At 39.6% G+C, this 13,720-nt stretch overlaps 2 protein-coding genes across 2 annotated transcripts; one reads left to right on the top strand and one right to left on the bottom strand.

The window, feature by feature from the left end:
- Positions 1–766: 766 nt before the first annotated feature.
- Positions 767–4,540, bottom strand: LOC103475601 (protein ABHD15). Its single transcript, XM_008427382.2, has 3 exons — positions 3,538–4,540; positions 2,033–2,262; positions 767–1,543 (listed from the first exon to the last, which is right to left on the bottom strand). Exons 1-3 carry the CDS (start codon positions 4,231–4,233, stop codon positions 826–828), a joined length of 1,644 nt encoding a protein of 547 aa, XP_008425604.1. The 5' UTR covers positions 4,234–4,540; the 3' UTR covers positions 767–825.
- A 3,224-nt stretch (positions 4,541–7,764) lies between these two features.
- Positions 7,765–13,411, top strand: LOC103475690 (von Willebrand factor A domain-containing protein 7-like). The gene is made up of 11 exons (XM_017308495.1): positions 7,765–8,514; positions 8,616–8,888; positions 9,090–9,183; positions 9,262–9,393; positions 10,498–10,684; positions 10,784–10,953; positions 11,194–11,306; positions 11,387–11,503; positions 12,644–12,856; positions 12,971–13,103; positions 13,209–13,411. The coding sequence occupies exons 1-11, from the start codon at positions 8,317–8,319 to the stop codon at positions 13,409–13,411; spliced, it is 1,833 nt and encodes a 610-aa protein (XP_017163984.1). The 5' UTR covers positions 7,765–8,316.
- The last annotated feature ends 309 nt before the right edge of the window (positions 13,412–13,720 follow it).

Below are 13,720 nucleotides of genomic sequence, written 5' to 3'. Positions count from 1 at the left end.
GGGGACGTAGGGGGGGGCAGCTGCTGTTGGCGGAGAGTCGGTGGACGGCCGGGTCACTTCTCTGTACAGTCTGTTTATCAGTATTCCTTTTATTCTTCCTGTCATATTTGGTGAATCTTGCTGTTTTATTCTCCCTTGTCCACAGATCTGTATTAAACTGTATTAAAGTGTATAGTTTGTGCAAAAAAAAAAATTACAAATAAAAAAAGCTGAATGTTGCATAGCAGAAGAGACTAGATATTCATTCAGATGAAAAATAAGTGATTTAAAATGTATAAAAGTAATTCAGATGCAAAGTTTAGGGGATAAATGTAATATTTTGTTTGTAATTACTATTTTTTGTTGGAAGAGGGCTACTGGATAAAGAATCATCTGTAATAAAGTAATTTTAATATTTCTCTGTTGCATAGTGTGTATGTTGGCATCATTTTACAAAAAWKTCAGTWTAAATGTCAGGATTTGTATATTATGACATGTTTATAKTTTATTTACTATAGTTTTTAATATATTGGCATAAAAATTATACTTCTTGATCCTGATTGAAACAAGAGGGAAAAATTTGGTGTCAAACATTTGACACTTTTCTTCGCTGCMAGTGACTTTACACAGGAGCAGACATGTTTTTCACCTGGGTTTATACAATTTCATGAAAATTATCAGTCTCATAAACTGATAAATGTTCCACTGCTGCAGTTTATTTCTGCAGTTTCTAAATATTGGTCTTCAACACAGGAGGTGGAGAAACTCGGCAAACGTGACCCCGGACTGACCTTTTTGGACAAGAATTTATTATCCTAGTTTTGAAAACCTGACGTATAAAATGTCTTATCGCGTGTAAGACCTCTTCCAGGTGAAAGGGTCTCCATCCACATCGTCCACGCCGCTCTGCCCTGCTGGCTGGGGTCTGGATCTCTTCATCATGGCGCCTCTCCTCCGACGAGGCATCGCTGCAGCGTTCATCTTGYTCTTCTGGCCTCTGACGCCGTTCACTTCCTGTTGGCCTCTCCAGCTTTTCCAATCCCTTTCCGCCTCTTTCAGGAAGTCAGACGCCACTCTTAGGAACTCCAGCACTGCGATATGACTCCAGATACCTTCATCCTCATCCTCACTGCTTGTCCTGCCTTCATCCGTCTGCTGCYCGGCGTCCAGGGCGAACCCGCAGTGCCCTCCTCTGTCCGTTAGCGCCAGCAGGAAGTAAGGGTTGCTCTGGAAAAGGGAAACCGGGAGMGTGGAGGCTGGAGGGAGGAGAGGATCATCAGAGCTGCAGATGCAGAGCACTGGGACCGCCACCTCATCTGCATCTCTCAGAGGTTCGTTCCTCGCCCAGTAGCTCTCCCAGTCCGCTGCTGGGTAGGCTCTTTCACCCAGTGCCCAGGCCGCTGCTGACGTTAGGCCCCTGAGGGAGGGAGATGCAGGGTTTCTCTCKGTGGATGGAGAAGCTTTCTCAGTGGGAAAGCAGAAAAGAGCTTCTTCAAAATCTCTGAGGCTGGAGGATCTGAGGGCACGATCCACATCCAGGATTCCTCTGAGCGCACTGACGTATCTATTGAGAGCATGGAAGAAAAGCAAAGATTTTAGCAAATATGGCAAAACTAAAATCTGGAGTTTGTGCAGAGTTGGGTGAAGTTTTGGGAAAAAAATTTGTTTTAGGAGTATTTTGCTATGCTCTGCTTTCTACTGTTACTGAGTAATTTTATTATGATGTATTGCTTCTTTTACTTCAGTCAAATTTCTGGATATTGCTGTGGGTAAGTTCACTGAATAAAGAACAACCTTGTTTTAACCAAAAACAGACACACACCTGCAGGTTTTGTTAAAGTTTCATAATTTTTATATTGAAAGAAACTGATTTGTAACAGTGTGGCAAATTATTTTAATTTTGGTTTTTAAAATACCATTTTAAAGATTTAAATATTAAATGACTCATGTTTTGATCAGTTACTCAGTACTTGAGTAGACTTTTTTTACCAAATACTTGTTTACTCTTCCTTGAGTATATTTTATGGCTACACTGCCAGCCAACAATTCTCACCTGCYCAGCTGCATTTTTCTGTGAAATAGCACCCCCCAGCGGTAAAGAGGCGGCATGGCGCTTTCAAACCACCGTTGCCCCAGCAACACAGGTGAGATGGCTGCAGCTGCTGTTAGGCAGGTGCTTGAACCTCGCTCGCCCAAGTAGGACAGCAGGACSGCGGAGCCCGATCCTTCACTCACCGCAACCAACACGGAGGACGGGTGCCGACTGCGGACATACAGCACCGCCTGAAAACACACGGCATTGATACCGTAAGCTGTAAAAAATATAATAGAAAAATATGTCTGAACTCAAGACAAAATATATCATTTAAAAACTCAACCACAAAGGTAACTTTAATCTAAWTGTGTAATAAAACGTAAAATAACAAAAAAGTTAAACCTGAACAAGCACCCAGAAAAAAGTTTTACAAAAGCTTTTGACTCCGTCTAATTAAAGTTATTCCAACGATTTAATGCACGGTTAACCTCTAATTTATTCGTAATTATACCACACTGAACATTAATTAATTAGAATGCAAACTGATTAAACCTTTATTGTCTTYTCTAGCTTTTCCTGTTACTGTTTGGCTGCAGAGAAACTGTTTATTTTTCATTGTGAGCATCGTTGTCTCCAACATACCTGATTCAGATAACTTGACTCATTACCAGGCCTCTGCAGAACTTGTTGGCATGTAGAGGAGATATTTAATTTGTTGTTTTCATCTAAATGTCTGCAAAGACTGGAGTTGGAGACAGATAAACTAGATGTTGAACACAGAAGATGGGGTGTGTCTAATAATGTAGGGGCTGAAGAGATAGATTTCTCAAACATTTTGCCAAAATAAGATATAAGCAAAAACTGCAAGTAGACTGAATTGATGTAATCAGCTGATCCTCTTTTAAAGCATTTTCCCAAACTATTCCATGCCACCTATAGAGGATTAACCTCTGACCCCTTTTTTAAGCCCACGGATACAAAAGATGTAACATCAACTTTTATCATATTTTTATTCACTATTTAATAACTATTACATTTTTTAGCACAAGTTCTGCTTCATATAATCTGATTTTTGTTGGCATTGAGTTCTGTGGCGAAAAATTTTATTATCAGATAATACAATTTTTCATTACAATTCTCTCTTTCGATAATAAATTGTGATATTTAATATTAATCACATCAAATTTTATTTTATTACCAGAGTTCTTACGGTTTTTTGCAGGTGAATCCTCCACAGCTGGGTTGCTTTGCTTGTCAGAAACTTTTCCACTTCCTGCTTGTGATGCTTCATGAACTTAATAGGCAGCCAATCATAAAATAAATTTAACTCTTATTTTATTTTTAAAAAAATTTGAAAAATAAACAAAATTAGGATGAATAATTTAAGATAAAAATATTTATGAGATAGAATTTTTCTTTTAGTTTTGCATTTTTTTCTCTCATCTTCCCTCCAACTTGCTGAGGCCCCCAGCACAGCGCCCCCTGGCTGCCCCACTTGGAAAAACCAGCGTTTTTAAGTGTACCTGCTCCAGATCCGCCGGGTCTCCAAACTCACAGATTCTTGCTGTGGTGAGGGGCGACCCRGCTGTGCCMCGATGGTGAAACACGACCACAGAGAASCCCTGCCGCGCGGCCTGCTGGCTGAGCCGCCGCAGGTGGGGGGTCGTCCCTCCCCAGGCCTGAGGGATGAGGAGCAGGACGGGGGGCGTCGAGGTGAAACACCCGAGCRCCTTCCTCCCTGACTGCTGCTCCTTCTTCACCTCCGACYTCCTGTTYGCCCAGTCCAGAGCCACGACCCCCCCGTCCTTCAGCAGCAGGAGCTCTCTGGTGAACTGGATGCTGTCTGCATGTTCTCCACACACTTGGCTGGAGACCGTCTGCAGGTGRGGGTCACCCCAGGGCCAGYAGGCCAGTTTTGCCTTTGTGAGCGAGCCACAGTGCTGCAGCAGGTACCTGGCCAGTGCAGAGGGTTTACAGATGAGCCTGGGTCCATCTGAGGTCTGACCTGATGACGTCTCTGGTGGCTTCAGCTCCTCGTCGCTGTGCGGCAGCGGCAGATCCAGGATCAGGCACGTTGTGACCCACAGCTTCCAGCCTGCAGCCCTGACAGCCACATTTACCCAACTGCAGAACCCCGGCCAGCGCAGACCCAAACACAGCAGGAAAAACAAGGAGCATGGGAGCAAACATAACAAACAATCCAACACGTATGACTCCATAGGTGAATAAAAACAAGAGATGTCACTGGGAAGTTTTCCTCATCACCCAGACTCACAGGTGACTGATGCTCAGCTGTCTGTCTTTTTAGGAAACTAAAAAGAAGTWAAGAAATGAAAAATGTTCCCAATGACTGAAAAGCTAGAGGAAAAGCTCCTCCTCCACTCCCCTTTCACCTCTCTTCATAAATCATTTACTACAAGGTCAGTCAGAAGAGGCAAACAGACAACATCAACGGGTCTCATTAATGTCATGGATTCATATTTATTTGTATTCTTCACCCAGTTGGTTGGCAAATGTTTAATCACTTTATCANGCCCAGTCCAGAGCCACGACCCCCCCGTCCTTCAGCAGCAGGAGCTCTCTGGTGAACTGGATGCTGTCTGCATGTTCTCCACACACTTGGCTGGAGACCGTCTGCAGGTGRGGGTCACCCCAGGGCCAGYAGGCCAGTTTTGCCTTTGTGAGCGAGCCACAGTGCTGCAGCAGGTACCTGGCCAGTGCAGAGGGTTTACAGATGAGCCTGGGTCCATCTGAGGTCTGACCTGATGACGTCTCTGGTGGCTTCAGCTCCTCGTCGCTGTGCGGCAGCGGCAGATCCAGGATCAGGCACGTTGTGACCCACAGCTTCCAGCCTGCAGCCCTGACAGCCACATTTACCCAACTGCAGAACCCCGGCCAGCGCAGACCCAAACACAGCAGGAAAAACAAGGAGCATGGGAGCAAACATAACAAACAATCCAACACGTATGACTCCATAGGTGAATAAAAACAAGAGATGTCACTGGGAAGTTTTCCTCATCACCCAGACTCACAGGTGACTGATGCTCAGCTGTCTGTCTTTTTAGGAAACTAAAAAGAAGTWAAGAAATGAAAAATGTTCCCAATGACTGAAAAGCTAGAGGAAAAGCTCCTCCTCCACTCCCCTTTCACCTCTCTTCATAAATCATTTACTACAAGGTCAGTCAGAAGAGGCAAACAGACAACATCAACGGGTCTCATTAATGTCATGGATTCATATTTATTTGTATTCTTCACCCAGTTGGTTGGCAAATGTTTAATCACTTTATCACACTGAACATTAATTAATTAGAATGCAAACTGATTAAACCTTTATTGTCTTCTCTAGCTTTTCCTGTTCCTGTTTGGCTGCAGAGAAACTGTTTATTTTTCCCCCAATCCCCCTTAGATGTTACACACTTTAATGGCTATGAACAGCAAAAATGAGCAAAAATAACTCTTATAAAACATATTTTTACAAAATTCCGTCAATTTCCTAAAAAAATAAAGGTGGAGTCACAGCTCTTTGTGTCAGTCAGTCTGGTGCACTGCAGCTTTTCTCTGTGCTTCCTTAAAAAGCTGCTGAAGCTGAATAAAGTTACAATATTTAGTTCCAGAATAAAGTAGAAAAAAATCATCTTTGGGGAAATAAATGGCCAAGAGAAAGAGTTTCTTATCTCACCTCTGTAAATGTTGGCTAAWGCTGCCTCTGTGAGGTTTTGTAGCTTGGAAATKTAGAAATATGTTGTTATAAAGTCATAAGGAAATTCTCTGCATAAACAAAAGGAAATAATTATAACCTAGCCAGATGGGTGGCCAGATTTTATAACTACATAAGAGATTCCTGATCCTGATCCAAAAGAAAACATGTTGGGTTCTTTTGTCTTTCCTTTAGCTTATCTAAAATGTTTTTAAAAAGATATAGGTAACACTTTGCTTGACGGGTGTGGACAAGGCTGACATGACACTATCATAAACATGACTGTTGTGGAGATGAAGGAGTCTTCATGAATGTCTATTACTGTTGTCATGAAATGTCATTTGGTAAACAATGASACTTAATGCAMAGTTGCTCAAAAGTTGCCTTGAAAGTCTATTACAAGTTCAACTTTGCATTAAATTGACATTATTTACAAAACCATGCAGGGCCATTTGGTCAAAATGTGCTTAACAAGTCAAAAACAAAAGAAAAAGTCCTGGTGAAGGTGCTTTTTAAGTATTTGGTAACCAATAAAATGTTCTTAAAAACATCTCTGTCTTTATTCTGACATTTAGCAAATACGAAAAAATAAAGGTAATGCTAATTGACCTAAAACTGAAAATAGATTTTTAATTTTCCATCAGACAGTGTGAAAAAAGCATGTCTTCTTTTATATAGTGAACATAAACTTGTCGTTTCAACTGTATCTACGAACTGTTTGTTCGTGGCTCCCTCTAGTTCTAAGACTTCTATTGGTTCACCAAGCAAAGTCAAATGGGTTTGGAGGTATTTCATAGGCCTTTACATAACCCTGAATTCAACCCAAGAGATACTGTAGTGAGCACTGTAAACAGGAAATCTCACCCAACATCAGTGTCCGACCTCACAAATGCTTAAATAAGTCAAGTCAAATAGTTTGTCACCTGTTGTTTAGCTTTTTGTAAATAGTTTCTAGAGAAGTTGTTCATGTTTAATCTGTATATGTGTGCAGGACTTGATGCATGAAACTGTCAGTGCATGAGGGCACACCTTCTTGAACTGTTAAGAAATAGCACACCTCACTTGATAGGCATTTGCAAAACAATACTTCTTTGGTGTTGTTTTGCCAGTTCTTGAYTGTCAGGAAATGTTTGGATAACATTTCCCGACAGTCAAGTAATGCCACCCTACCAACAAGGTATTAGAAGGTCTAGTCATCCTGCAGCTCTTTAAAMCCTCAGCCATTAGATGATGGGAAATACAGACAACTGTACAAACATCAGTTTGTACAGTTGTCTGTATTGGTGTGTTTTGTTCACGGAGAAACAAAACACACCAACACATGCAAGATTTGATCGTTGGTCATTAGAAAAACATCCCACTAACCATTCACAGTAAAACATTTTCCTGACATTTATTTGGTAGATGGGTTTGGAAATTGCTTATTATCTTTAACAAACTCATTTATAAAGTGATAAATTATCTTTCTTCACAGAAAAAMATATTTTAAGCAAAACTACTTATGCTTCAGCACTCTTCCCACACAAAGCTTCAAAGCAGCTTATGTAAAATGTAAAAGGAAGTAGAATTTCATAACCCTGAAACCGGGTTGGTCATATCTCCTTTGTTTACATAAAACAAGCCCAGAAAAGTAGCTCTTTTTGACTCCTTACACTGTTTGTATTAAAAGGTGACAACTTTCTTAAAGCCAAAAACAGGTTCACACACCCTTATGTAATTTTGACCATAAAAACTAAAGACATTTGTTAATTACTTTCGGATTAAATTATGAAAACACCCCAGTCACGTATGATGTTTGATTATTCAAATACATAAAAACATAAAAACAATACATAAAAATACATCAAATACATAAAAATACATAAAAACATAGTTTGAGATATAGTTTCAGTTCTTTTGTTTGAAATGATTGAGTGGTTTGAACAAGATTTTAACAAGATTGAACAAGATAATTGACAAAGAGTTTGACTGGAAGGCTCCACCTTGCTGAAACAATCAGGTGGAGCCCTATCTTTAAAAAACAAAGGATAAAAGAAAGAWATGACAAAGATTCAGCACCAAACGGACKTCACAACCAGGAGAGCTCGGGAAATCAGGTACAGAAAATATTTAGATGTAATTTTTAATCAATTGTGAATAGTTTTTCAATCACATCTATAATATTTGAAAGAATKTCTAAATGTGAATCATAAAGACAGTTATTAGCTTAAYATAYATGTTTTKAATTTAATTATACATATGAGTGGAATAGTTTTTTGTTGTGTCATTATCAGTTTTGTTGGGGAAAGTATARTCATTGATAATGAAAACCAATTACCGTGTTCAAAAGAGATGCATTAAGATAAGTACTTTTAATATTACTTTGGTGTTTAACTTTACTTTAAAATAAAATGATTTATTGAAGCATAACTTTATAATGGGATTAAGTTTTGTAACTGTCTGATCCAGCACAGTTTGTTAAATGCTGTTATATTTTTGGCTTGTATTTCTGAAATTAATGCTTCTAAAAATTGTTAAKGAATTTTTCTAAACTCATTTTATGTCTCGCAGGTTTTTGAAAGATTTGGAAGTTCTGCATAAGCTTTGGAAGAGCTTTTGATCAGGGATGACCAAGTTGGCTGTGTTGTGTTTCCTGCTTCTGCTGACTGGAGTTGAAGGATTTAAAATATCAAATATTGTTTTTAATCATTTTAACGGAGACTCATTGATTCATGAAGAGATCACAGCGAGAGCAATCCTAAATGTCACTCTACAGGTGTGCCGTGCACTGGCTTTGTCTGAGGGAAAGACCTTCTCTTTTCCTGTAAGTATTTAAATTAAACCGTTAAGTTTTACTCTTTTCTCAATTAAAATTGACTTTTGTTGAAGCAAAAGAAACACTTGAATTTGTGTGTATGTGTGCAGCCACAACCTTTCTCTGCTGGGGCTGTAGCAGCTGCATGTGACGCATCAAAATCAACCAAAAGTTTCATCGACACCATTGAGAGGATCCAGAAAAGTAACCACCAAGTAGACAAGGATTATGTGCTGAGTCCAAGTCATCACTGTGATGATGAAAGCATAGCAGCAGGACAGTTTCTCATTACACTTGGCTTAACAGCTGTGAAGGCTTCCAACAAGCAACAAAACTTTGCTTTAGCGACATCAATTCTKGGAGAGACACTCCATACCTTACAGGTATATCTGCTACAGCCTTGATATTGCATTTTATTTTCTTACTGCCTAAAACTGTCACTCATGAGAAATTATCACTTGACATTATTAGGTGGTCTATGTTGATTATCTTTACTCTGCTGCCCACTTGTGGCAGGAAAAGTCACAAAAAAGCTTGATACTTTCCTTTGAGTCAATTAAGCAGTAGTRTGTTTTGTTTTGAAGGATTTCTACAGTCACACTAACTGGGTGGAAATAGGCAACACGTTCCCAAACTCCAATCTGATCAAAACAAATGGCGATGTTGGAAAAATAGCAGGTAAAGAAGGTGTTGCTTTGCTTTGTGTGGATTTATGTGCTTMTATTCAAATATACTAAATCTAATGTGGATCTGCAGACATAACGAGACCAACTTGCCGCAGCTGTGATGGAGAGGACTGCAGAAATAATATTTTGGAGGATATCTTAAAGGAACAAATCCTTACTTCGGGATATTTTTCACTGTATCCATTTTCTACAAAACCAGCAGGTAAATATCTGGTTGTCAAATAGTATATCAATGTAGTTATACTTTACTCTGCTGCCCACTTGTGGCAAGAAATGTCACAAAAAAGTTGCACATTTGAAAAGTGTGTCAACAACTAAATATTCTTTGTGATTTGCATGATGATGAGCAGGAAAATGCAGCCNTGTGTGTATGTGTGCAGCCACAACCTTTCTCTGCTGGGGCTGTAGCAGCTGCATGTGACGCATCAAAATCAACCAAAAGTTTCATCGACACCATTGAGAGGATCCAGAAAAGTAACCACCAAGTAGACAAGGATTATGTGCTGAGTCCAAGTCATCACTGTGATGATGAAAGCATAGCAGCAGGACAGTTTCTCATTACACTTGGCTTAACAGCTGTGAAGGCTTCCAACAAGCAACAAAACTTTGCTTTAGCGACATCAATTCTKGGAGAGACACTCCATACCTTACAGGTATATCTGCTACAGCCTTGATATTGCATTTTATTTTCTTACTGCCTAAAACTGTCACTCATGAGAAATTATCACTTGACATTATTAGGTGGTCTATGTTGATTATCTTTACTCTGCTGCCCACTTGTGGCAGGAAAAGTCACAAAAAAGCTTGATACTTTCCTTTGAGTCAATTAAGCAGTAGTRTGTTTTGTTTTGAAGGATTTCTACAGTCACACTAACTGGGTGGAAATAGGCAACACGTTCCCAAACTCCAATCTGATCAAAACAAATGGCGATGTTGGAAAAATAGCAGGTAAAGAAGGTGTTGCTTTGCTTTGTGTGGATTTATGTGCTTMTATTCAAATATACTAAATCTAATGTGGATCTGCAGACATAACGAGACCAACTTGCCGCAGCTGTGATGGAGAGGACTGCAGAAATAATATTTTGGAGGATATCTTAAAGGAACAAATCCTTACTTCGGGATATTTTTCACTGTATCCATTTTCTACAAAACCAGCAGGTAAATATCTGGTTGTCAAATAGTATATCAATGTAGTTATACTTTACTCTGCTGCCCACTTGTGGCAAGAAATGTCACAAAAAAGTTGCACATTTGAAAAGTGTGTCAACAACTAAATATTCTTTGTGATTTGCATGATGATGAGCAGGAAAATGCAGCCATGGAGGGTCATTTGATCGAACAAAAGGAATTGAGCCTACAGGTGGGATCAACAAAGATTCGTTTGACTCTGAACACGGACATCTTCACAACCAAGCAGCAAACGTGGCGATAGCAGCAACCAGTGAGCTGCTGGAGGAYGTTCGCAGTGCTGCTGGAGACAAAGCATTCCTTCAGTAGGAAGTTGTTTATTTTCTCTTTACTTGAATTTCTTTATAGAACAATAAAAAACAAATGAGCAGCTTTGCCTCTGCATTTTGCTTGTTGCACCTCAGGATGATGGGACTGTTCAAAGGGAGACCACTTTGTTTTTGCGTGGACACCACAGGAAGCATGGGGGATGACATTGACGCAGTGAGGACGGTCACATCATCGATTATTGACAGTAAAGTGGGAACAGAAGACGAACCGTCCGTTTACATTCTCGTTCCATTCAATGATCCAGGTAGAATCCCAGTGTTCAGGGCTGAACTGGATTTTCTTCCTGATAGTTTCACTTTCAGTGTTCTGAATTTCAACTACGGTGAAACAATCATGACAGAAATTATTCCACTTGTTTTCAMATGCTTCATAGTCATTGTATTGCCAACTGAATAAAGGAAAATGGAAAAAAACAACATAAATCCAACTGTCTGGATTAAATTGGTGTGAATATGCATATCATTGACTTCTATTTAAATCACAGAATTTGGGCCTCTGCTTCAGACAWCAGACCCAGAGGTTTTCAAGAGTTACATCAACTTACTAACACCAAATGGAGGTGGAGATGCTCCAGAAATGAGCCTTTCTGGACTTCAGGTGATCCGATTTACACCATAGAGCTGATTATGTATGAGAAACAAAAACAAAACAACTTGTTCTGTAATTTCTTCATACAGCTGGCTTTAACTGGTGCGCCTCCCAATTCGGAGATCTTCGTTTTCACGGATGCAGCAGCTAAAGACGACTACCTGAAAGACACAGTGCTAGCACTCATAGAACAGACCAAGTCTGTGGTGAGTACGTCTCTGGTCATGCACTAAAACTCCTTGTAAACTCCTTCTAAAATATTTAGCTGCATGATTTAGAATTTATCAATCTATTTATTTGTGCGGATATCACATACTAATATATATTTATGTTTAATAGTTTCTCAAGTTAATGAATTGATCCTTTGCACGTGACGTCAGTATCTTCTAAACTCCGCCCACTCCGCCATGATGGACCTCATAACAACCAAAGCGCTCTGTCAAGACTGTCAAAAAACGCACATCTGGTAGCCTAATATCGCTTTTATTTAGTTGATTTCGCAGTAAAAATGGCCACAGAGTGCTGCGCTGTCGGCTGCAGAAACAGACCAAGGTGAAAACCAAACTTGTCTTTTTATTTTATRACTTAGCGAGGAAAGATGCGGTGGCGATGRATAGCAGCCGTCAATCATAATGACTGGCAGCCTTCGGTGTTTCCGCGAATTTGCAGCGAACACGTTTTACAAGGTAAGAAGATTAACGTTCATAAGCTTTATGAACGTTAATCAAACGCGATGTTTGATATCTARAAAGATATCAAACATCGCGTTATGGTGAAGGTGCGTCTAACCTTTGGTAACCATGGAAACAATGCCCCGCCATCATGTAGCCTTGCTTGTATGGAAATAACTGGTTAGCTTCTCGTCTATTGTACGTTTTTAAGGCTGCTCCGGTTTTAGAGGAAACGCTGCTTATGACCTGATGAAATAAATCATGTGGTGTGAATTCAGGAAAAGTCGGTAATTTGATTAACACGTCAGGAAGGAATAAGTACGGGTCGGTTTCTAAGCTAGTATTTCCAGCTTCGGTATTTCAAACCCTAACCWTGAAAAGAAAGGTACGTTCAARGATAAATTAGCTTGACTTGAACAATAAGAAGCCATGAATAAACTGACAAAAACAACTTAGGAAAACGCTCAGTTCAAGAATCCGGATCCTCATTTCCAAGGTCCATCATGGCGCCTCGAATGATTAATGACGTAGTTGCAAATGGCCGGTGTCTGTACATGAGCTGCATGTCCCAAGGCAGTTTGATGCTTTAAAAAAAAGAAGAAGAATCATCTCTAASGTTTCAGGTTGCACGCAGATTCAGTAAATGAGGTTTTTGCCCACCTTATTGTGTTTCAGGTGAACTTCATGATAACTGATGTACTTGGCCTTCGCCGTCGGAGACAAGCAGAYAACAACCAACAACAACAACAAAGTGTTCGGATGTCAAGAGCAGGTGGTCAGCTGTACAGAGACCTGGCTCAGGCTTCAGGAGGTCAGGCTGTTGAAGTCACAAAAGGTCAGCTGCTGGAGGCCATCAACATCCTAACTGAATCCACCAGCTCCTCTCTGGTACAGAATAGCTTTATTTATTTATTTATTTATTCATTCATTCATTCATTCATTTATTTATGTTTTAATGTTTGAAGCGTTAAGACTTCACCTTTAAAAGTGTTATTGTTGCAGGTGACCCTTCTGCAAGCATCCAGGAATCCTGGAAAATCAGAACATTTCACTTTTGTAGTTGATGACACAGTAAAAAACTTAACCATTTACATCACAGGAAGTTCTGTAGATTTTAGTCTCGTYAGTCCTTCAGGTAAATAAATTACTCTGTTATTGGGTTGAGGTGGATTAGTTTAGTTTCAAACATTTKGCTGTTGTTACAAACCAGTGTGTAYACATTTTGAGMTTTTCTTTTCAGGGGTGATTCAAAATATTGCCAACACAACTGGATCTTCAATCATTTCATATCAGTCGGTTGGAAACCTTCAGACTGTGCAGCTGCAAACAGAAGGAGGACTGTGGGAATTACAAATTTTGTCAACCAGTCCCTACAGTGTGAAAGTTGTAGGTGAGACATCTGTAAATATAAGGCTGCCATTTTCAGAACATCTGGCATATTGAACATCTGGTTAATCTATATTTCTTTTTGTTCATCAGGAAACCAGTTGTTAATGCCTAAATCACTATATTACATTGAAAAATGTGCATGCCTGTTTTCTGTCACATTTTTTTTTTACCACAATCCATTATTTGTAACATTTTTGACCAGATATGGTGAAACATTTCCTGCATATATAAATAAAAAAAATTAAATATGTAACACTAAAAACAACAATGGAAACACTCAACATAAGATTCAGTTTCAGTTTTTAGTATTCTTTGCAAGAAATTTGTAATCTACACCTTGACTTGGCAAAAATGATCATTAAG

Source organism: Poecilia reticulata, linkage group LG14 (genome assembly GCF_000633615.1).
Source record: "Poecilia reticulata strain Guanapo linkage group LG14, Guppy_female_1.0+MT, whole genome shotgun sequence".
Taxonomy (NCBI): domain Eukaryota; kingdom Metazoa; phylum Chordata; class Actinopteri; order Cyprinodontiformes; family Poeciliidae; genus Poecilia; species Poecilia reticulata.
This window is presented reverse-complemented; position numbering and strand designations above follow the sequence as displayed.